A 15,714-nucleotide genomic window follows, 5' to 3' on the forward strand; every position below is an offset into this window, starting at 1 on the left:
CTGTACATGATGGTTGTGTGCCCTGAGGCTACCTGAGATACAAACAGACTATGTAAATACTTCTGTGCTAAAAGGTGAGTGCTCCAAATTACTATTTCGAGTTGCCTTCACTTTGTCATTTGTCTGTGTAGGTCTGTGCTATGGCAGCAGCAAAACTTAACACCCTTCTTCAGACCAAAGTAATAGAGAGTCAATCTGAAGCATGCTACCTCTTGGGGAAGTTGGAAGGCATCTTAAGTAGATCAGTTGAAGAGAAGACAGAAACATACTCATTTTTGATACCACTTGTTCGGACACTGGTATCCAAAATTTATGAACTTCTCTTCATGAATCTGCATCTCCCTTCATTGCCTTCTACCAATGGCAGCCCCTCTTTCTTTGAGGACTTTCAAGAGTACTGCCGATCTGATGAATGGAAAGTTTATATTGACAAATATGTAAGTAGTTGACTCTTTTGGTGGTATTCACACTTGTTTTTGTCATTAGAGCAGAGGAGCTCATATTCAGAAATCATGTGTTCTTTGTTTTGATGGGAACAGATTATTCCAAATATGAAGCAGTATGAAGAAAATTCTTTCAGACACAGTCATGAGCAGATGGCACTTTATTGGAAGGATTGTTATGAAGCATTTATGGTGAATATGCACAGGCGAGATCGGGAGAGAGGAGAAAGCAAGCTGAAATTTCAGGTAAGGTTTTTTCAGTAGCTTACATTTCAGGATTCACATTCTATCAGATGGAGAAACTGAATTCCAAGATAACCCAGTTGAAGTTACTACAGGCATGTTGGTTGCTCTGTTGAAGATTTTTCTGAGCAGTCTAACTATATACACGTAGATGATGTTATTCTGTTGTTTTTGTTCAAGAGTCTTAACTGTAATCAGAGTTATTTCAGCAACCTGGAATTATCCTTAGGTATAAGCTGCTTTTTTTCTGCTTTGATGTATGTTTTGAACTATTGAAACCTGAATTATTAAAACCTCCATTATGAAATTGAGTTAGTATTGCAAATTCTTTCAACCCTAGAGAGCGTTTTAGAACAGTTAGCAGGTCCCTTTTGCTGTGTGGAAAAACCTGTTTCTGAACTGACCTTTCTGTGTGAGGTTCATACTCCATTCAAGCATTAGAATTAACTGTTAAGCTACAGCAGTATTAAGTCTTTAAAAATCTCTCTTGTAAGCAATCTCTTAAAGTCTACTGCTAATTCACTTTCGTACATTCATCATTTGTAAGAATTCTTTCAAGTTACAGTCACTGCTAGATTTATTTCTAATGGTCTTTCAGGAACAGTTTGTGGAGCCATTCAGCAGGAAGGCTCGACAGGAAAATCTGCGATACAACAGTATGCTAAAGCAACTTAACAGTCAACACACAGCTACTCTGAGACAGTGGAGAGCAGCCCAGCTTTACTTGCTCTCTGAACGTGGTCCTTGGTCTGAAATGTAAGAGTGAATTTATTGAATCAAAAAGGATGTGATGCTTAAATGTAATTTATTCATGTGATTAACTTACTATTTCATATGGTCAGAACCTTGTCAAATTGACTTGGATGGCCATTCTTGAGATGTGAAGTTAATATTTAATGTATCCTTAATGATTTCTGCATTTTAATTTTAAACATACAAAGTTTGAAGTACTGTGTTGAGCTGGTTGCCTGAATACCATGTCTTCTTGCCAAGTGACAAATGAAAATTAATTATCAACATTACACTTAAAAACACAACCGAAAAAAATAAACATAACAACCTTTTTGAGAGATTCTACTCATCAATGGTTTGTTTGGATGGAGAAAATAGTCCTTAAACATAATAAGTCTGAGGTTTTTATGCGTGAAGCTGATGTCAGTCTCAAGTGCTACATTTTTGCCTGCACTGACTTCCAGGCGAATTCTGACTAAAGATTTTTTGTTTAACTTCTGGTGTAAACAGTTTGCTATGTTTCAGTTGAAAATGATCGCTGCATGCAAAACTTTTAGGATAATCAGAGCTGCAGTATGACATATAATATTGAAATGCAATTTATAGGTTTTATGTTTTGCAGTCTACCAATGTGTAGGTGACTTGAGGATTTGTTTAAAATACGTGTTCCTCTGTAATCATTTAGCTCATAGGTTTTTATGAATATTCTTGTTTTCTCAGGAAACAGCATCCTGTTCACTGGAAACTTTCAAATGTTGAAAATTTTTCACGTATGAGACTAAAACTAGTGCAGAACTACAACTTCAACTCTCATCAGGATGCCAGTGACCTGAGAGATAATTTAGGTAGTGTTGTAATATACTTAATAGTTTACTTGGATTCTGTGGCTTTCACAAATATGCCTGTTTTTAAGAATCAGCATGTTATAGATACTCAAGTAATAATTTTTGTTATTCCTTCTATTGTTATGATGTGTAACATAGGGGTGGTGCTTTGACCTGAAGCAGCAGCTTTTCTAGATGGAAAGAATTAATTTCCTCTTGTTAATTAAAGTGTATATTTTTGGAGGAAAAATAGTTCAAGAGCTCCTTTGCTTTAAAATAAGCAGTTGTATACATTTCTTGGATCCTGTAAACCCTGATATACTCAAAACGACAACAACAAAAGAAACCCCAATAAAATAACCCAGCAAAGTGCATTTGTATAAAACTTTCATGCTGCAAGAGTGTCTGGCAGAACACTACAGAAAATATCTTATTGGAGATGTCTGCATTAGAATGCTATTTTTAAGGTTTTTCTGTCTTCCTCATAGAATTATGTAAACTCTATATATGTAGGTAATTTATATACATGAATAGATAGGATAGAACCCTTAAAGTTGAAAGGGACCTTTAAAGTTAATCTAGTCCAAATCTACTGCAATGAACAGGGACATCCACAGTTAAATCAAATTGCCCAGGGCCTGATCCAGCCTTGCCTTGTAAGTCTCCAGGGATGGAACATCCACCACTTTTCTGGGCAGCCCATTCCAGTGCCTCACCACCCTCTCACCGTAGAGGATGTTTTCCTTAATCATTTTGATGTATTGTGAATGCCAGTCAAATTTTATTATTCTCTGAACTGTACTTTTACCAATTGAGTTGACTCATACTTGAATGTAATTCATGGAGCATTTAAAAAATGTTCTGCTTGCCCTCAAGAGTATTGAAGGAGTCTGAAGAAGTTGTTTCTTAATTAAAGGTTGTATTCAACAGCAGAAGGTGCACTCAGTAATTTAACTTCCTGAAAATGGGTTAGCAAAACGTTTGAGCTGTTATACCTATTACAATAGGTGTGTACCAGACACAACCCTCTAGTGAGTCTCTGCTTCTGGAGGTGGTGAAGCAGGTGAAAGTGAGTGACTTAGAAGATGATGTGCTTGAACTGCCAGAAGAAGACACAGCAGCCAATTCCAATATGTAAGTGAAACAGCAATGAACTGCTGAAATTCATTTATGTGATTTAGAAATGGGAAGGAATAGGGAATCAGCTTCAAGAGTTCATTAGTATGTGTAACTTCCTCTTTGTTTGCCTGTCCTTAACAGTCCAGTCTAGGGCTTTTGTAGTAATTTGCACAGCAGAAAAGCTGCTGTTAGATTTCTCATTATAAACAATAACTGATAAAGAGCAACAGGGAAAAGGAAGTTTGAGCGTGTGAAGTATGGTGTTTGTGAAGATACATGAGTGATTTGCTGCTCTCAATTGGTCTGAATCTGCAGGGTTCTTAAGTCTTCCTGCTTTATGTGTTGGTTGAAGTTCTCAGGAGATCATCTAACCTGTGAGTGTGTGGACCAGACTGGATACTACTCTTGTCCAGGGATGCCAGAGCTGTTCCCTTTGCCATCATCTGCATAGCACGGATATCTGCTGAACTAGCTAAATCTAATAGAGATTCCCCTGAGTCTCATTCATGGAAGAAGTCCTTCATGGACTTTGGGAGTCTTTTATTTCTCTCTTTTTTTTTTTTTTCTAATAAAGAGGTGTGGATCAAGAAGGAAGAGGTGGTAACACTTGTTTCCATTAACTCTGGATACTGTGTGTGTGCCTATGCTGCTGAAGCCCAGAAGAGATGCAAGATTCTTTTATTTTGTGATACTGGTGAATTCTCTTGTACCTCACAAGCAAACATTCAATAACTTTTGAAAGCATCTCTGTAGACTTAGGATCAACCACTGCTTCAGGTCTGTCTGAAGCTCACTTTAGTAACAGGAATCAGGGCTCAGCTCCAGGCCAGATCATTCAAGCTCCTTCAGTATGAAAGGGAAATGCAACCTGTTCTTTTTATACTTCAGTGGAAGTTGAGTTTATTGTGTCTGAGACTGAAATCACAAGCGTGAAAAGCAATATTAAGATACGATGTCTAGTATTCTGGTCTGAAATATTTTAATGCTAATGGAAGTAGTTTCATATGGTCTTGCACAGTGTAGTTATGTTCGAATTTGATTCTTTTCTAAACTGTGCTTTTACCAGATATCTAAGCAACTCTGTGATCTACCCAGCCCCTAACACCTAGTGTTTTTTTTTTGTTATTGTTGTTTGTTTTTTTTTTGTAGGGATGAGAAGGATGAACAGAGTCAGAAAGAAAAGCTAATATTGTCTGAAAACTGTGAACTCATTACAGTAATTGATGTGATACCTGGCAGACTGGAGGTCACTACCCAGCACCTATATTTCTTTGATGGTAGCATTGAAAAAGATGAGGGTGAGCATGACTAATGGCTTCTTATGTTCAGTGCAGTTCAGCATTTTGCTTCTAGTAGAGTTTTAGCACCAAATTAATTGTAAAAAAGGTAGGGTGTGGATCTCTACATAATATTGTTCCTGGAATTCAGCCTCTGAACAAACCAATTAGAAAAAATAATCTGAAACTACACAGACTGAGTTCGTGTTGATTTATTTCTATAAAAATTAAAGCGTATTTGCTGACGATGTTGCTAATGAACAAAGTGTGATTTCCTCTAATTTGCTTCTTAAATGGCACTTTTCTTCTACGTGACATATTTTACTTATATGCTGATAAAGAGTAGTAAGTTGTAGTTTTAATTAGTAGGGAGTAATGATTAAGAAGTAACAGTAAATGGAAATTCATGGCTTTTTTTTTACTTAAGGAACTTTAATGAAATGTGCATAGTTAAGTATGCAAACAGTAAATTGAAATGTTTGACTGATGTTGGTTAAATTTTAGAGAAACTAAAGATCAAGATGCTAACCTTCTATTTGAGCCTGATTAAGAAAGCAAAGGTGTTTCAGTTCATATTTTTTGTCAACAAAATACATTCATAATGTGTTTTTGATCAGAAAGCAAAACCAAATTCTTCATCCTATCAGTTATTTCCTGCCATTTCTCTCTTTTAGTAGAGTAGATGAGGCTAGTAATGCTACCAAGCAAAATGTTCACCAAGCCATGTATTTTTAAAAAAAAAAAACAAACTTTTTACAGTTGAATCTAGGGTGTTTGATACTGCGTTATTTGAATAAGGAAAGATTTTGGAAAGGTTTTGATTCCAGTTCAGTAATTGAAGTGTTCTTCCTAGGGGTTGGTTTTGATTTCAAATGGCACCTTTCTCAAATTCGAGAGATACATCTGCGTCGGTATAATCTGAGGAGGTCGGCTCTGGAGATCTTCCTTACAGATCAAACCAACTACTTCCTCAACTTCAGTAAGGAGGTACGTGTTTGCCAAATTTTCTTGTTTACTGTAATTTTTAGTACAAGTGTCAAGTTTTAGTTCACTGATATTATCTGAATCCAGAAAGTTCTGTACCAGTGAGTCAATTCAAAAATGGTAGCTGAAAAATATCTTTAAAGTAAATCAATCTTTGTGTTAGTTTTGTAGGGAAAATGGTAGTGAAAGTTAATTTGAACAGCAGCCTTCCTAGCAGAGTATTCTGTGGATTCTTATTTTGTTTTTTACTCTAGCGTCCAAAAAAGTCACTTTACAATGTATATTTTGAAATTGAAGGATATCATATCTGTACGTGTCCAAAGGCTTATACAGCAAGAGACAGAAATGTTTGAAGTGTAGCCATGGTCCATTTGCTTTGCATTTTAACTAGCAGTGGAATTGTGTACTTGTCAGCTTCAGTATCTAGCAGAAATATTTTTATGCTGTTTTGGAACAGGTAAGAAACAAAGTATACAGTCGAATATTGTCACTGCGTTCTCCAAATATTTCTGGGACCCGATCTCCTCAGGAACTCTTTAAAGCTTCAGGTTTGATGCAGGTATGAAGCATAAAATAATATTATCCTTCTTGTACTGATTTTTATGTATCATTTTCAGATGGCAGCTGCCAACTTCTGTACCATCACTCTGTCTAATTGTCCACATGCATTTTTTTGTTACAATTGCAGTCTTTTGTGTTCTCAGTCACTGAGTCTATGCCACATAAATAGTCTGGTGCTGGTGTGATTAATGCAAGCGATCCAACAAGAGGAGAGAATATTTAGAAGACTTGCTTTTTGTCTGTGGTCTTTTATATACGTTCTCAGGCTACTTTCAGAATATGTGCAAATCATGTTCCCTGCTGTCTTCTCATGATAGGACTTTCAACAAAACATGTATGAAGATTGAGCAGGAAGTATGGTTTTAAGGGAATTGGTAATACTTGTAAAATATGGACATTTTGGTATTACCCTAAACATGGATGAATTCTCTAAATGCATTATTAAATGCAGTTAATATATTTTTATTTTCTTTCTAGTTATCCTATAATCATAATCCTCTCTGAGGGAAGGAATGAGGGGAAGGTAGTTCTTGCATAAGAATTTAAAAAATATTGGGAGTACTTAATTTTTAATTTATTTCCCCAAGGACACAAGTGATCATTTTGTATATTTAAGTAGTATATCTGTATATTCTGTAATGTTTCCATCTTACTACATAAACCTATTTAGTCCTTCTGATCACAGTTCTGTTGGTTGATTGCTTTTAAAATAGAATAATAGAGGAAGGGCAACATACATTTACATGTTCTTCTACCATTAACCAGTGGGAGAATAATTTTATAAGCGAGTTCTGACCTTTGTACTGTAATGGATTTCAAAGTTCAGTTCCCAGTTTTTTCAGTATCTGTTCACCTGTGTTCTTTTTGTTTCTTTTCTATTTTGCTACCCCTTTTTGTTCGAAGGCTACTAGCTGTCTGCTTTGTTGCATTTTAAAATAGTGCTGGTATCAATCACGGACATGATTTCAATGAAATACAGCACAGTCAATGCATTTCAATGAAATATAGCAACTCTGTAAAATGTATTATAATCATCAAATGAAATGAAAAATAAGAGACTGTGAGAAATCAAATCTGAACAGTCATACCATGCTCATAGTCCAGTGCTTTTTACTTGCTGATAGTACTCTCCAGCAGAGAAGAAATACCAATGTGTAACTTGCTTCTGTGTTGTTTATTTTATCCTTCAGAAATGGGTGAATAGAGAAATATCCAACTTTGACTACCTTATTCAGCTGAACACAATGGCAGGACGGACTTATAATGATCTTGCTCAGTATCCTGTGGTAATTATTATTGTTTTTAAGTAGTTTTTGCTGAAGTTATGTATTTTTCCTGATTTTTTTTTTTTTTTTTTAAGATGGATTTAATCTGTTTGACTTTATTACTTTTCTTTCCAGTTCCCCTGGATTTTACGAGATTATACATCTGAAGAACTGGATCTGAATAATCCAGCAGTCTTTAGGGATCTATCCAAACCCATTGGAGTGGTAAATGAAAAGAATGCAAAGGCTGTGAAAGAGAAGTATGTGTTTCAGCACTTAGTTATTTCTGTCGTTTAAGTCTGTATGATAATAATGTGTTTAAAAATACACTAATGCCACTTAAAATCTTTAAAATCTAACAATTTAACATCCCAGATGCTTTTGCAAACGTTGACAGTTCTTTGTTTCTACTGTATTCAGATTGGTTAGCTCATGCAGCACTGAAAGGACAATATTTATTGTTGTAAACTGAGATTTATTTTTTTTTTTCCATGAGGAGATGAAGAGGTCTGTAGAAAGACTCAGTAATCTAGTAGTTGGAAGAGAGTTGCTGTGTCTTGTATCTCTTTCAAGATAAGGAATGTGAAATCATACTGATGAGGAGCTTCCTGCTTTTTTATTTATTTTTTTTGTGTAGGTTATCATCTTTGAAATAAATTGCAACTCAGTTGTTTCCAGCAGCTACTTTCTTTGGTAGAATTGGTAGGAGTGACAGTTATTTACACCTACACACGAGTGTATCTATCCTTCCTTTTTGCTAGTGTGAGGAGTGAGTACTATTGTACCAGATGGTACTTGTCAGGCTTCCTGCAAAACCAGCTTTTGTCACAAAACTTGGAAGATGGAGAATTTACTTTGATTGGGGTCTATCCCTGACTATAATGAAACTGACTCTCTAGCAGTACTCAACAGTAATTTTGCTTACTGGCTTTGTGATGCTGAGGAATGGTGGATGATGGCATGCTACTGTAGAGTGAGTTTGCCAGTAGAGGAGGAAAAGGGGCATGTTAAATAAATCTCTGCATCTTGAAATGGTTTCCACACAGACTGATTTCTTCAGTCTTGCAGGAAACAAATCCTTTCAGTAATAAATATCCAGCCTATTCATGTATTTGTTTTTCTCTCCTGTGTAAAGTCATGCTAAAGAAGGCAAATCTTGCCCTTTATCCAGTTTCTTATAGATAATAATGAATGCATAGGGAAGGGTATAAGAACAGGTTCGCAAAAGGTGATTCATCGTGTCAAGTCCCTTTTGCCTGGGGACTTTCTGAGCCGGAATGTGTTTTCATGTTTAATAGAACTGGATGTGGTTTTTCTTTCACAAATTTATGTGACAATTTCTTTTGAATTCTTTTCTTCAATAAGTGTAATTTGTGTATATCAGCTGCAGTGCTTAGTTATATTTATGGAGTTTTTTTGTTGCTGTTGTTTGTTTTTAAAGATACGATAATTTTGAGGATCCCCTTGGAGTGATTGACAAATTTCACTATGGGACACACTACTCAAATGCTGCGGGTGTCATGCATTACCTCATTCGAGTAGAACCTTTCACAACTCTTCATATCCAACTTCAAAGTGGCAGGTACATTGTGAACAAAGAAGCACCAACTTTATTTTCTTGTCATTTTACCAAGGCAGTAATCAGTCTGATTTGGGTTTCCTGTCCCCTCAGGTTTGATTGTGCTGATCGACAGTTCCACTCTATTCCTGCCACCTGGCAAGCGCTCATGGATAATCCCAATGATGTCAAGGAACTTATTCCAGAGTTTTTCTACTTCCCAGAATTCCTGGAGAACCAAAATGGTAAATAGAATCCTCAGAATATTCTGCATAGAATGCTCTTCTTATGTTCTGAGAAGAACTGTTCCAGCCACTTATGGATACTGTGGTATATTTCATCTTCAAGCTTAACAATATATTTGTAGAAATTACTTCATCATGCTGCCTTCAAGATTGTTCAGTGGGACCAGTTACACTGAGCAATAGTTTAAATGTTGTTTAAAACTCGGAGTGGGAGATTAAGGATGGCTAAAAATACTGTTGTTTGCTTAACAGAAGAGTGGAGGTGCTCATTTGAGTAAAACAAAAAAGTTAACGGAATAGAAAATAGGAATCAAATAGCAGAAGATAATTTAGTTTAATTAGTATTTGTTTTACCAGATTTGAGCAATAGCTTGGACATCCTAAAACTTCACATCTGTTATTTGTTCCAGACAACATGTGTATTTTCTTGTTACTGTTATCTAACAACACTGTTTGAGGTCAGTTGATTTTAGAGGCATGTGAAATTTCAAAACATATGAGAAGAAGAGAAAGGGGAGGGAAAACAAACAATTTCAGTCATATACAAAGTTGATTAGAAGACGAATGTCCTGCACTTTGATGTGTGAGACTCCTAAATATTTCTTCTTCAAATTTCTTGCCCCAGGGAGTTTTTTCGCTACTATTAGGCAGTTTAAAGGTAGCTTTGCATGTTAGTGCTGCTGATAATTCAGTCTGGTAGCTACAGTTACTGGAGTTCTAAATTACTAAAATTTCAAAACATGACTTGAGCATTGCGAAAGTCATTCAAATATTTAGGGCTGTTATGAACGCTGGTAGAATTTAGGACTTGAAAGCCTTGATTCAAGAACTGAATCCTATTAGTAACTTCACACTTATGAATAATCTTTAATGAATAATGAATAATCTTTTTATGAATAATTTTTGAACTCTTAATGCTGATAAAATAGAGAGAACGCGGGTATGTTTTTTTGATACAGGTGTAAATGACTAATGCTTCTAAGACTGAGACTGCAGCTTCTAACTTATTTAAATGCTTTGGATAACTATTATCCCATAACACTTAACATTTGAAAGATTCAGAGAAGAACTTAGCCTCCTATGTTAGTGGTAGAGTTAATGTAGACTTGCATTAAGAATTCTCCAAATTTCTCACTAGGTTTTAACTTGGGTCAGCTTCAGATATCTAAAGAAGCGGTAAATGATGTTGTTCTCCCCAAATGGGCACATTCTCCAGAAGACTTCATCTATAAACATAGGAAGGCTCTGGTAAGATGATAGTTATGCATGAAATAATTATAAGGAAAGAGTTTTCACTTGATAGCCTCATGCATGTAAATAAAATGCTTGAATGAAAAAAGGAAAGAGCCTAAGGATGCTGATGATTCAGATGTTGTGTCTTTAGGAGATAAAATGCAGAATTAGATGACTTCGTGTGATAAGCTTCCCCTTAAATTTTAATAATTGTAGAGAACTTGCAGCTTACCTTCCCTTTCACAACTACATTTCAACAGCCTAGATGTGTTGCTTTGCTGTATTAAATTTCCCTCTTACCTGGTAGTTGGTGCTTACTTCATATTCTATGCTTCTGCCCTATACATTAGTGTACACTTAATTTGTGCATATGCTTGTTTTAAGAATTAAATGTCTTTCACAGAAATCAGTAAATGCTTCAAGAAGGAACAACATTTTTCCTTTTACAAGTGTGTTTTTTTTCTTACAGGAATCAGAGTATGTTTCTGCTCATCTTCATGAATGGATTGATTTGATTTTTGGCTACAAGCAGAGGGGACCAGCTGCAGTGGAGGCACTCAATGTGTTCTATTATTGTACTTATGAAGGTACAAAGCAGTACACTTACTTTCCTGTTGTTGTTATCAGAATTGTGGGATTTCAGTATTAGCTAGAAAGCACTTGGTTTGTGATCCTGACAGGTAGTAGCATATAGTAAAGCAAGAGAATTATGGTTGAAACGTGGAATCATAACTTGTATTTATTAGAATACAGTTTGCTGTTTACTTGCCTAAAAGCATTCATAGGAAAGGGTTTCTCATAGGTTAGGAGTTGAGGCAAATTGAGTAAAAAATATTGTTAATTAATGTTAGTCTATTAATACCAAAGGTGAATTTTGGATGGCTTTTGTGTGTAACTATTGTATATATGAACTAAATTAAATCCATATAACAAGACAGAAAATCTGTATTTCTCACACTGACAGAACTCCACAGAGTTTTCATGTTGTATTTTATATAAATGCTAAGTTTGGTGGCTTTTCTGTGGGAAAGGGTGATAATGCTGCAATGTTTTTTTGTTACATTTCTCTGCTAATCTTTTCTGTATAATTTGTTTGATTTCTATACTTTTTCTTTTACCCTTCTTTCTGGCTGCGATCCAGGGGCTGTGGATTTGGATGCTTTAACAGATGAGAAAGAAAGGAAGGCTTTAGAAGGGATGATAAACAATTTTGGACAAACTCCCTGTCAGCTGTTGAAGGTAAGGATCTTTTTCCCTTCTCAGTCAAACCTTGATTTAAATTCAGCTGAGAGAATTTGTGAAACTAAGTCTTTTCCACATGACTGTTTCTAAGGGTCATAGTGAAGGAAATTTAACATAGCGTTTTCAAAAGTTTTTCATTCTGAAAGAAGTTGAGTGCTTTATTGCTTGGGCAATTTGACAAATATGTTTAAATTTGACTGTCTAACTTGATGCTTCTTCAAATGTTGTCTCTCAGGAGCCCCATCCTCAGAGGTTGTCAGCAGAAGAGGTAGTACAAAGATTAACTAGAAGTGATACCTCTACTCTGAATCTCTTCCAACACCTCACTGAACTGAAGTCATTCTTCATAGAGGTAGATGCGTTGTTTGGAATTGTTTAAAGTTTGATCTGAAACTTCCAATCTACTTGAAACAAAAAGCCATGGGCCATATGAAAGTAGACTTGCTTCCTATTTGAAGAAAATCTTTTGAAGTGCAGATTGTATAAAACAAACAGTGTCTCTTTAGTTTTGTGGAAGTTGAATCCCATAAATTTGTATCTGCTGGACATGAATTTGGGTCTTGTTGGGGTGTTAGCAATTAAACCACGAAAGCTAAGAACAACACTGGTGGTACCTGAGGATTTACTAGGTTTAGCGACTAAACTCACTGTTTCAGAACAGAGCTAGGGCTTATGCCCTTGTGCTTGTGATGCTGGTATACCTGTAAGAACTGAGTATGTATGTGCCAATGCCCAGCTGTACTTTACAGGCCTGGTATTGCAGAGAATTTGGGTCTCAGCTCTTCACAGGTTCTACACTTGATCTTTAGCTCTTGTGTGTAATCAAATCAAAGCTATGTGCTTTCTCCTAGGGAATCAGTGATGGTGTCCCCATTGTCAAAGCTGTTGTCCCCAGGAATCAGTCACGTTCCTTTATGTCTCAGGGAAGCCCAGAGATACTGGTAAGTTGCATGAGCCAGTATTAATCGTGGAGAATGCCAGCAGTCAAAATAAATAGGTGCAAATAGATGAATGTCAGCAGTAAGTGAAGTTTCTCTTTTGAAGAGAACTTGGGCTGATTTGTTGAATGACATTTAAGTGCTTATGAGAAATGAGTAAGTTGTGGAGTGTATTATAAAATGCTCACTTGATCCACTTCCATAATAGTAATCAATTTCCTAATATAAGGCAGTCCAGCTTTAAAATTACAGGACTGAATTATTAATGACACTGTTACCTTTATAATTACTTTCCAATCCGTACTTTGAACTATGCTTTCATCTGTCATGTATGCTCTCCAAAAGCTTACACTGTCTCTAATATTAGATTTGGACTAATGTAGGCAAATATCTACGTGCAAGAAAGGAGGAACAATGTTTTAGGATTTTTGTCTTTGTGATGGTTCCTATGCAATACCATCTGTAATTTGCAGGAAATAATACTGTTTTCTGTCATTTGTGTTTTGTGGATCATATTCATTGTCTGGACTAAACAGAGAATGTACTTCTATCATTTGGAGTGTGAAAACATCTAATTCTCATTTCTTTGTTGTTTTTTTTTTTTTGTTTTTTTTTGTAAGTGTCTGAAAATAACCTTGGGTATTTAATTTTCCTGGCTTTCTCAGGAGCAGAACTGGAGTATAAGTCTGTGGTTTTTTTTCAAACTTCGTGAATTAATATGTTAAGTATGACAGATGACTGTTTTGAAGGAGATGAATTATATGTCTGAATTGGAATTAGATGGTTTTGTTGCTGCTGTTGTTTTTTATTGGTGGGGAGATGGTGGTTGGATGGTTTGAGGTTGTACCACTTGGTACTGTGTACCATATGTGGATTAAAATCCTTGAAAAATGAGTTAGATCTGCTTTTTTGACCCATCTTTGTTTAAGTGAGTGCATCTGAATTGGATTATTTATTATTTGCAAGAGGGCAAGCTGTTGTTTTTTCCTTTGCTGTGTGAAGTCTGTGCTGCTTTGCCTTTTTTTTTTTCTTTTATGTAAGGTCCAATACCAGAAAATAAGTCTCTGGGTTTCATATTTTTTTTTTAACTTTCCCCAGGTAACAGCAAGTCTGAATTGCATTATTGGAACCCATGGTTGGCTGCCTTATGATAAAAACATCTCCAACTATTTTACATTCATCAAAGATACCACAGTGACAAATCCAAAGTAAGCAAGTGACAAATGCATCTATAGTAATAAAATAGAGTAACTGGTAATAAATGGACTGTAATGTTTTCTTTAGATGAATTTTTAGCTAGGTATGCATCTTCTAGTACTTAATAATACTACCTTTCTAGTAAAGAGTCCTGTATGTGCTATTTCATGGCTCTTCATTTTTAGAGCTACTTCTCATTCTATTTTTCTAGTTATTTATTATAAAACATCTTGGAATTTGTGATGAATGCTCTTCATACATTCTTGAACTACAGTGAAGGTGGAAGTGGTCATTTTTTTTCCCTGATTTTTCAGAAGATTCCTCTTTTACTTTTAAATTATATTATTTGCTAGGGGAATTAGTTACTTGTACAGAATTAAATTGCATGATTTATCTGGTTTCCGCTCATGGCATTGACTGCTTTGCTGTGGGTATTGAGGAGGCAGAGTTTCATCATTTATCTATAGCCTATTCTATAGCTTCCTTCTATAGAATTTCTTACTTTTTTTTAAGAATACAAGAAGTAAATATATATATATAATTGTATTATAATATTATCATAATATTACTTATTTATTAATATATTTATTTATATATATATTAATATATATATATTTGAACCAAGTTCACTCTTAATTGTTCATCATTTGCTTACAGGACACAGCGTAACATGAGTGGTCCTTTTGCACCAGGATTGGAAATCACTTCTAAGTTGTTTGCAGTATCTCATGATGCAAAACTCCTCTTTAGTGGAGGGCACTGGGACAATAGCATCAGAGTGACATCTCTTACAAAAGGCAAACTGATTGGACAGCACATCAGGCACATGGGTTAGTAACTCCTTACACAGTGCTATGAAAGGCTTTATGTATTATGTCTTGATGTTTGTATTTTTGAAAGAATTAAAGCTAATGGACCTGAACTGGCAGGTGTAGCAGTCGTAATGGAATGGCAGTTTAAGAACAGAGGATTACCTGAACTGTGATTATATCTAAATCCTTGATCATGACTTTTTAGTCACTGTAGTAATTTAATGTAGTTTCAAAATAAAGCTTGACTACTATTTTTAGGTAACAAAGGTGATTAAGTCACATTGGTACACCTGGTTCTATGATGGCTTCATTGGTTCATATAGCCTCATCATCATGATCGCAGTGATGCTTTATGTTGGATGTAAATGAGGGTACACTGTGGACATACTGCATGCTTACCATCACACTGTGGTGAAATTATGATTAAACTACATCAAATTCTTGTTATTCTTCTTTCATCTAGATATTGTGACCTGCTTGGCAATAGATTACTGTGGAATCCATTTAATCTCTGGATCCAGAGATACTACCTGTATGATATGGCAAATAGTTCAGCAGGTATGTTATTTAGGCTTACGTTGAAATGCAGTTTCTGAATCCTTTTTTGTTTCTTTGTCTTGCCTCTTGGTTCATTGATCTCCCTTCTTTCTGGTTTAACAGCTTTAACAGTTGCATTTTAGCATTGCATTCCCTCTGTGGAATGTACTGGTGACTTGAACATTTTCCTTGACCTTGTCTATGAAGGCAGGGCTTTGTTCCGGTTTAAAATTAAGGATTGAAGAAGCTCAGATAACAAAGTAGTGAGTGGATGAACAAACAAATCCTGTTAGGACTGCTCACTGTGGTCCTTGCACACCTGGTTATCTGGAGGAATAGAAAGAAATTTCACCTCCCTAGTACTTGTATGTTCATTTCTTGTTATCACTAAATAGAGCTGCTGACATACAAGGTGATAAATTGAAATGTGTGAGTTGGTCCTTCGGTTTTGGCCTATGTCAAATATACACCTCTCACAACTAACACTGAAGGTACCAGAAACTT

At 35.6% G+C, this 15,714-nt stretch overlaps 1 protein-coding gene across 11 annotated transcripts in view; it reads left to right on the forward strand.

The window, feature by feature from the left end:
• The window catches only part of NBEAL1 (neurobeachin like 1), a 74,909-nt gene that overhangs the window by 48,237 nt on the left and 10,958 nt on the right, over positions 1 to 15,714 (forward strand). For all 11 annotated transcript variants that reach the window (XM_072342329.1, XM_072342331.1, XM_072342333.1 and 8 more), the window contains 20 exons: positions 132 to 437; positions 540 to 689; positions 1,285 to 1,442; positions 2,139 to 2,263; positions 3,250 to 3,376; positions 4,511 to 4,659; positions 5,492 to 5,625; positions 6,080 to 6,181; positions 7,374 to 7,469; positions 7,584 to 7,708; positions 8,890 to 9,030; positions 9,121 to 9,251; positions 10,390 to 10,499; positions 10,954 to 11,071; positions 11,626 to 11,723; positions 11,962 to 12,078; positions 12,578 to 12,667; positions 13,763 to 13,872; positions 14,519 to 14,691; positions 15,137 to 15,231. In XM_072342329.1, coding sequence (XP_072198430.1) covers positions 132 to 437; positions 540 to 689; positions 1,285 to 1,442; positions 2,139 to 2,263; positions 3,250 to 3,376; positions 4,511 to 4,659; positions 5,492 to 5,625; positions 6,080 to 6,181; positions 7,374 to 7,469; positions 7,584 to 7,708; positions 8,890 to 9,030; positions 9,121 to 9,251; positions 10,390 to 10,499; positions 10,954 to 11,071; positions 11,626 to 11,723; positions 11,962 to 12,078; positions 12,578 to 12,667; positions 13,763 to 13,872; positions 14,519 to 14,691; positions 15,137 to 15,231 — 2,655 coding nt within the window. The remainder of the gene's footprint in view (positions 1 to 131; positions 438 to 539; positions 690 to 1,284; positions 1,443 to 2,138; positions 2,264 to 3,249; positions 3,377 to 4,510; positions 4,660 to 5,491; positions 5,626 to 6,079; positions 6,182 to 7,373; positions 7,470 to 7,583; positions 7,709 to 8,889; positions 9,031 to 9,120; positions 9,252 to 10,389; positions 10,500 to 10,953; positions 11,072 to 11,625; positions 11,724 to 11,961; positions 12,079 to 12,577; positions 12,668 to 13,762; positions 13,873 to 14,518; positions 14,692 to 15,136; positions 15,232 to 15,714) is intronic.

This window comes from Excalfactoria chinensis, chromosome 7, assembly GCF_039878825.1.
Source record: "Excalfactoria chinensis isolate bCotChi1 chromosome 7, bCotChi1.hap2, whole genome shotgun sequence".
NCBI classification, from domain to species: Eukaryota; Metazoa; Chordata; class Aves; order Galliformes; family Phasianidae; genus Excalfactoria; species Excalfactoria chinensis.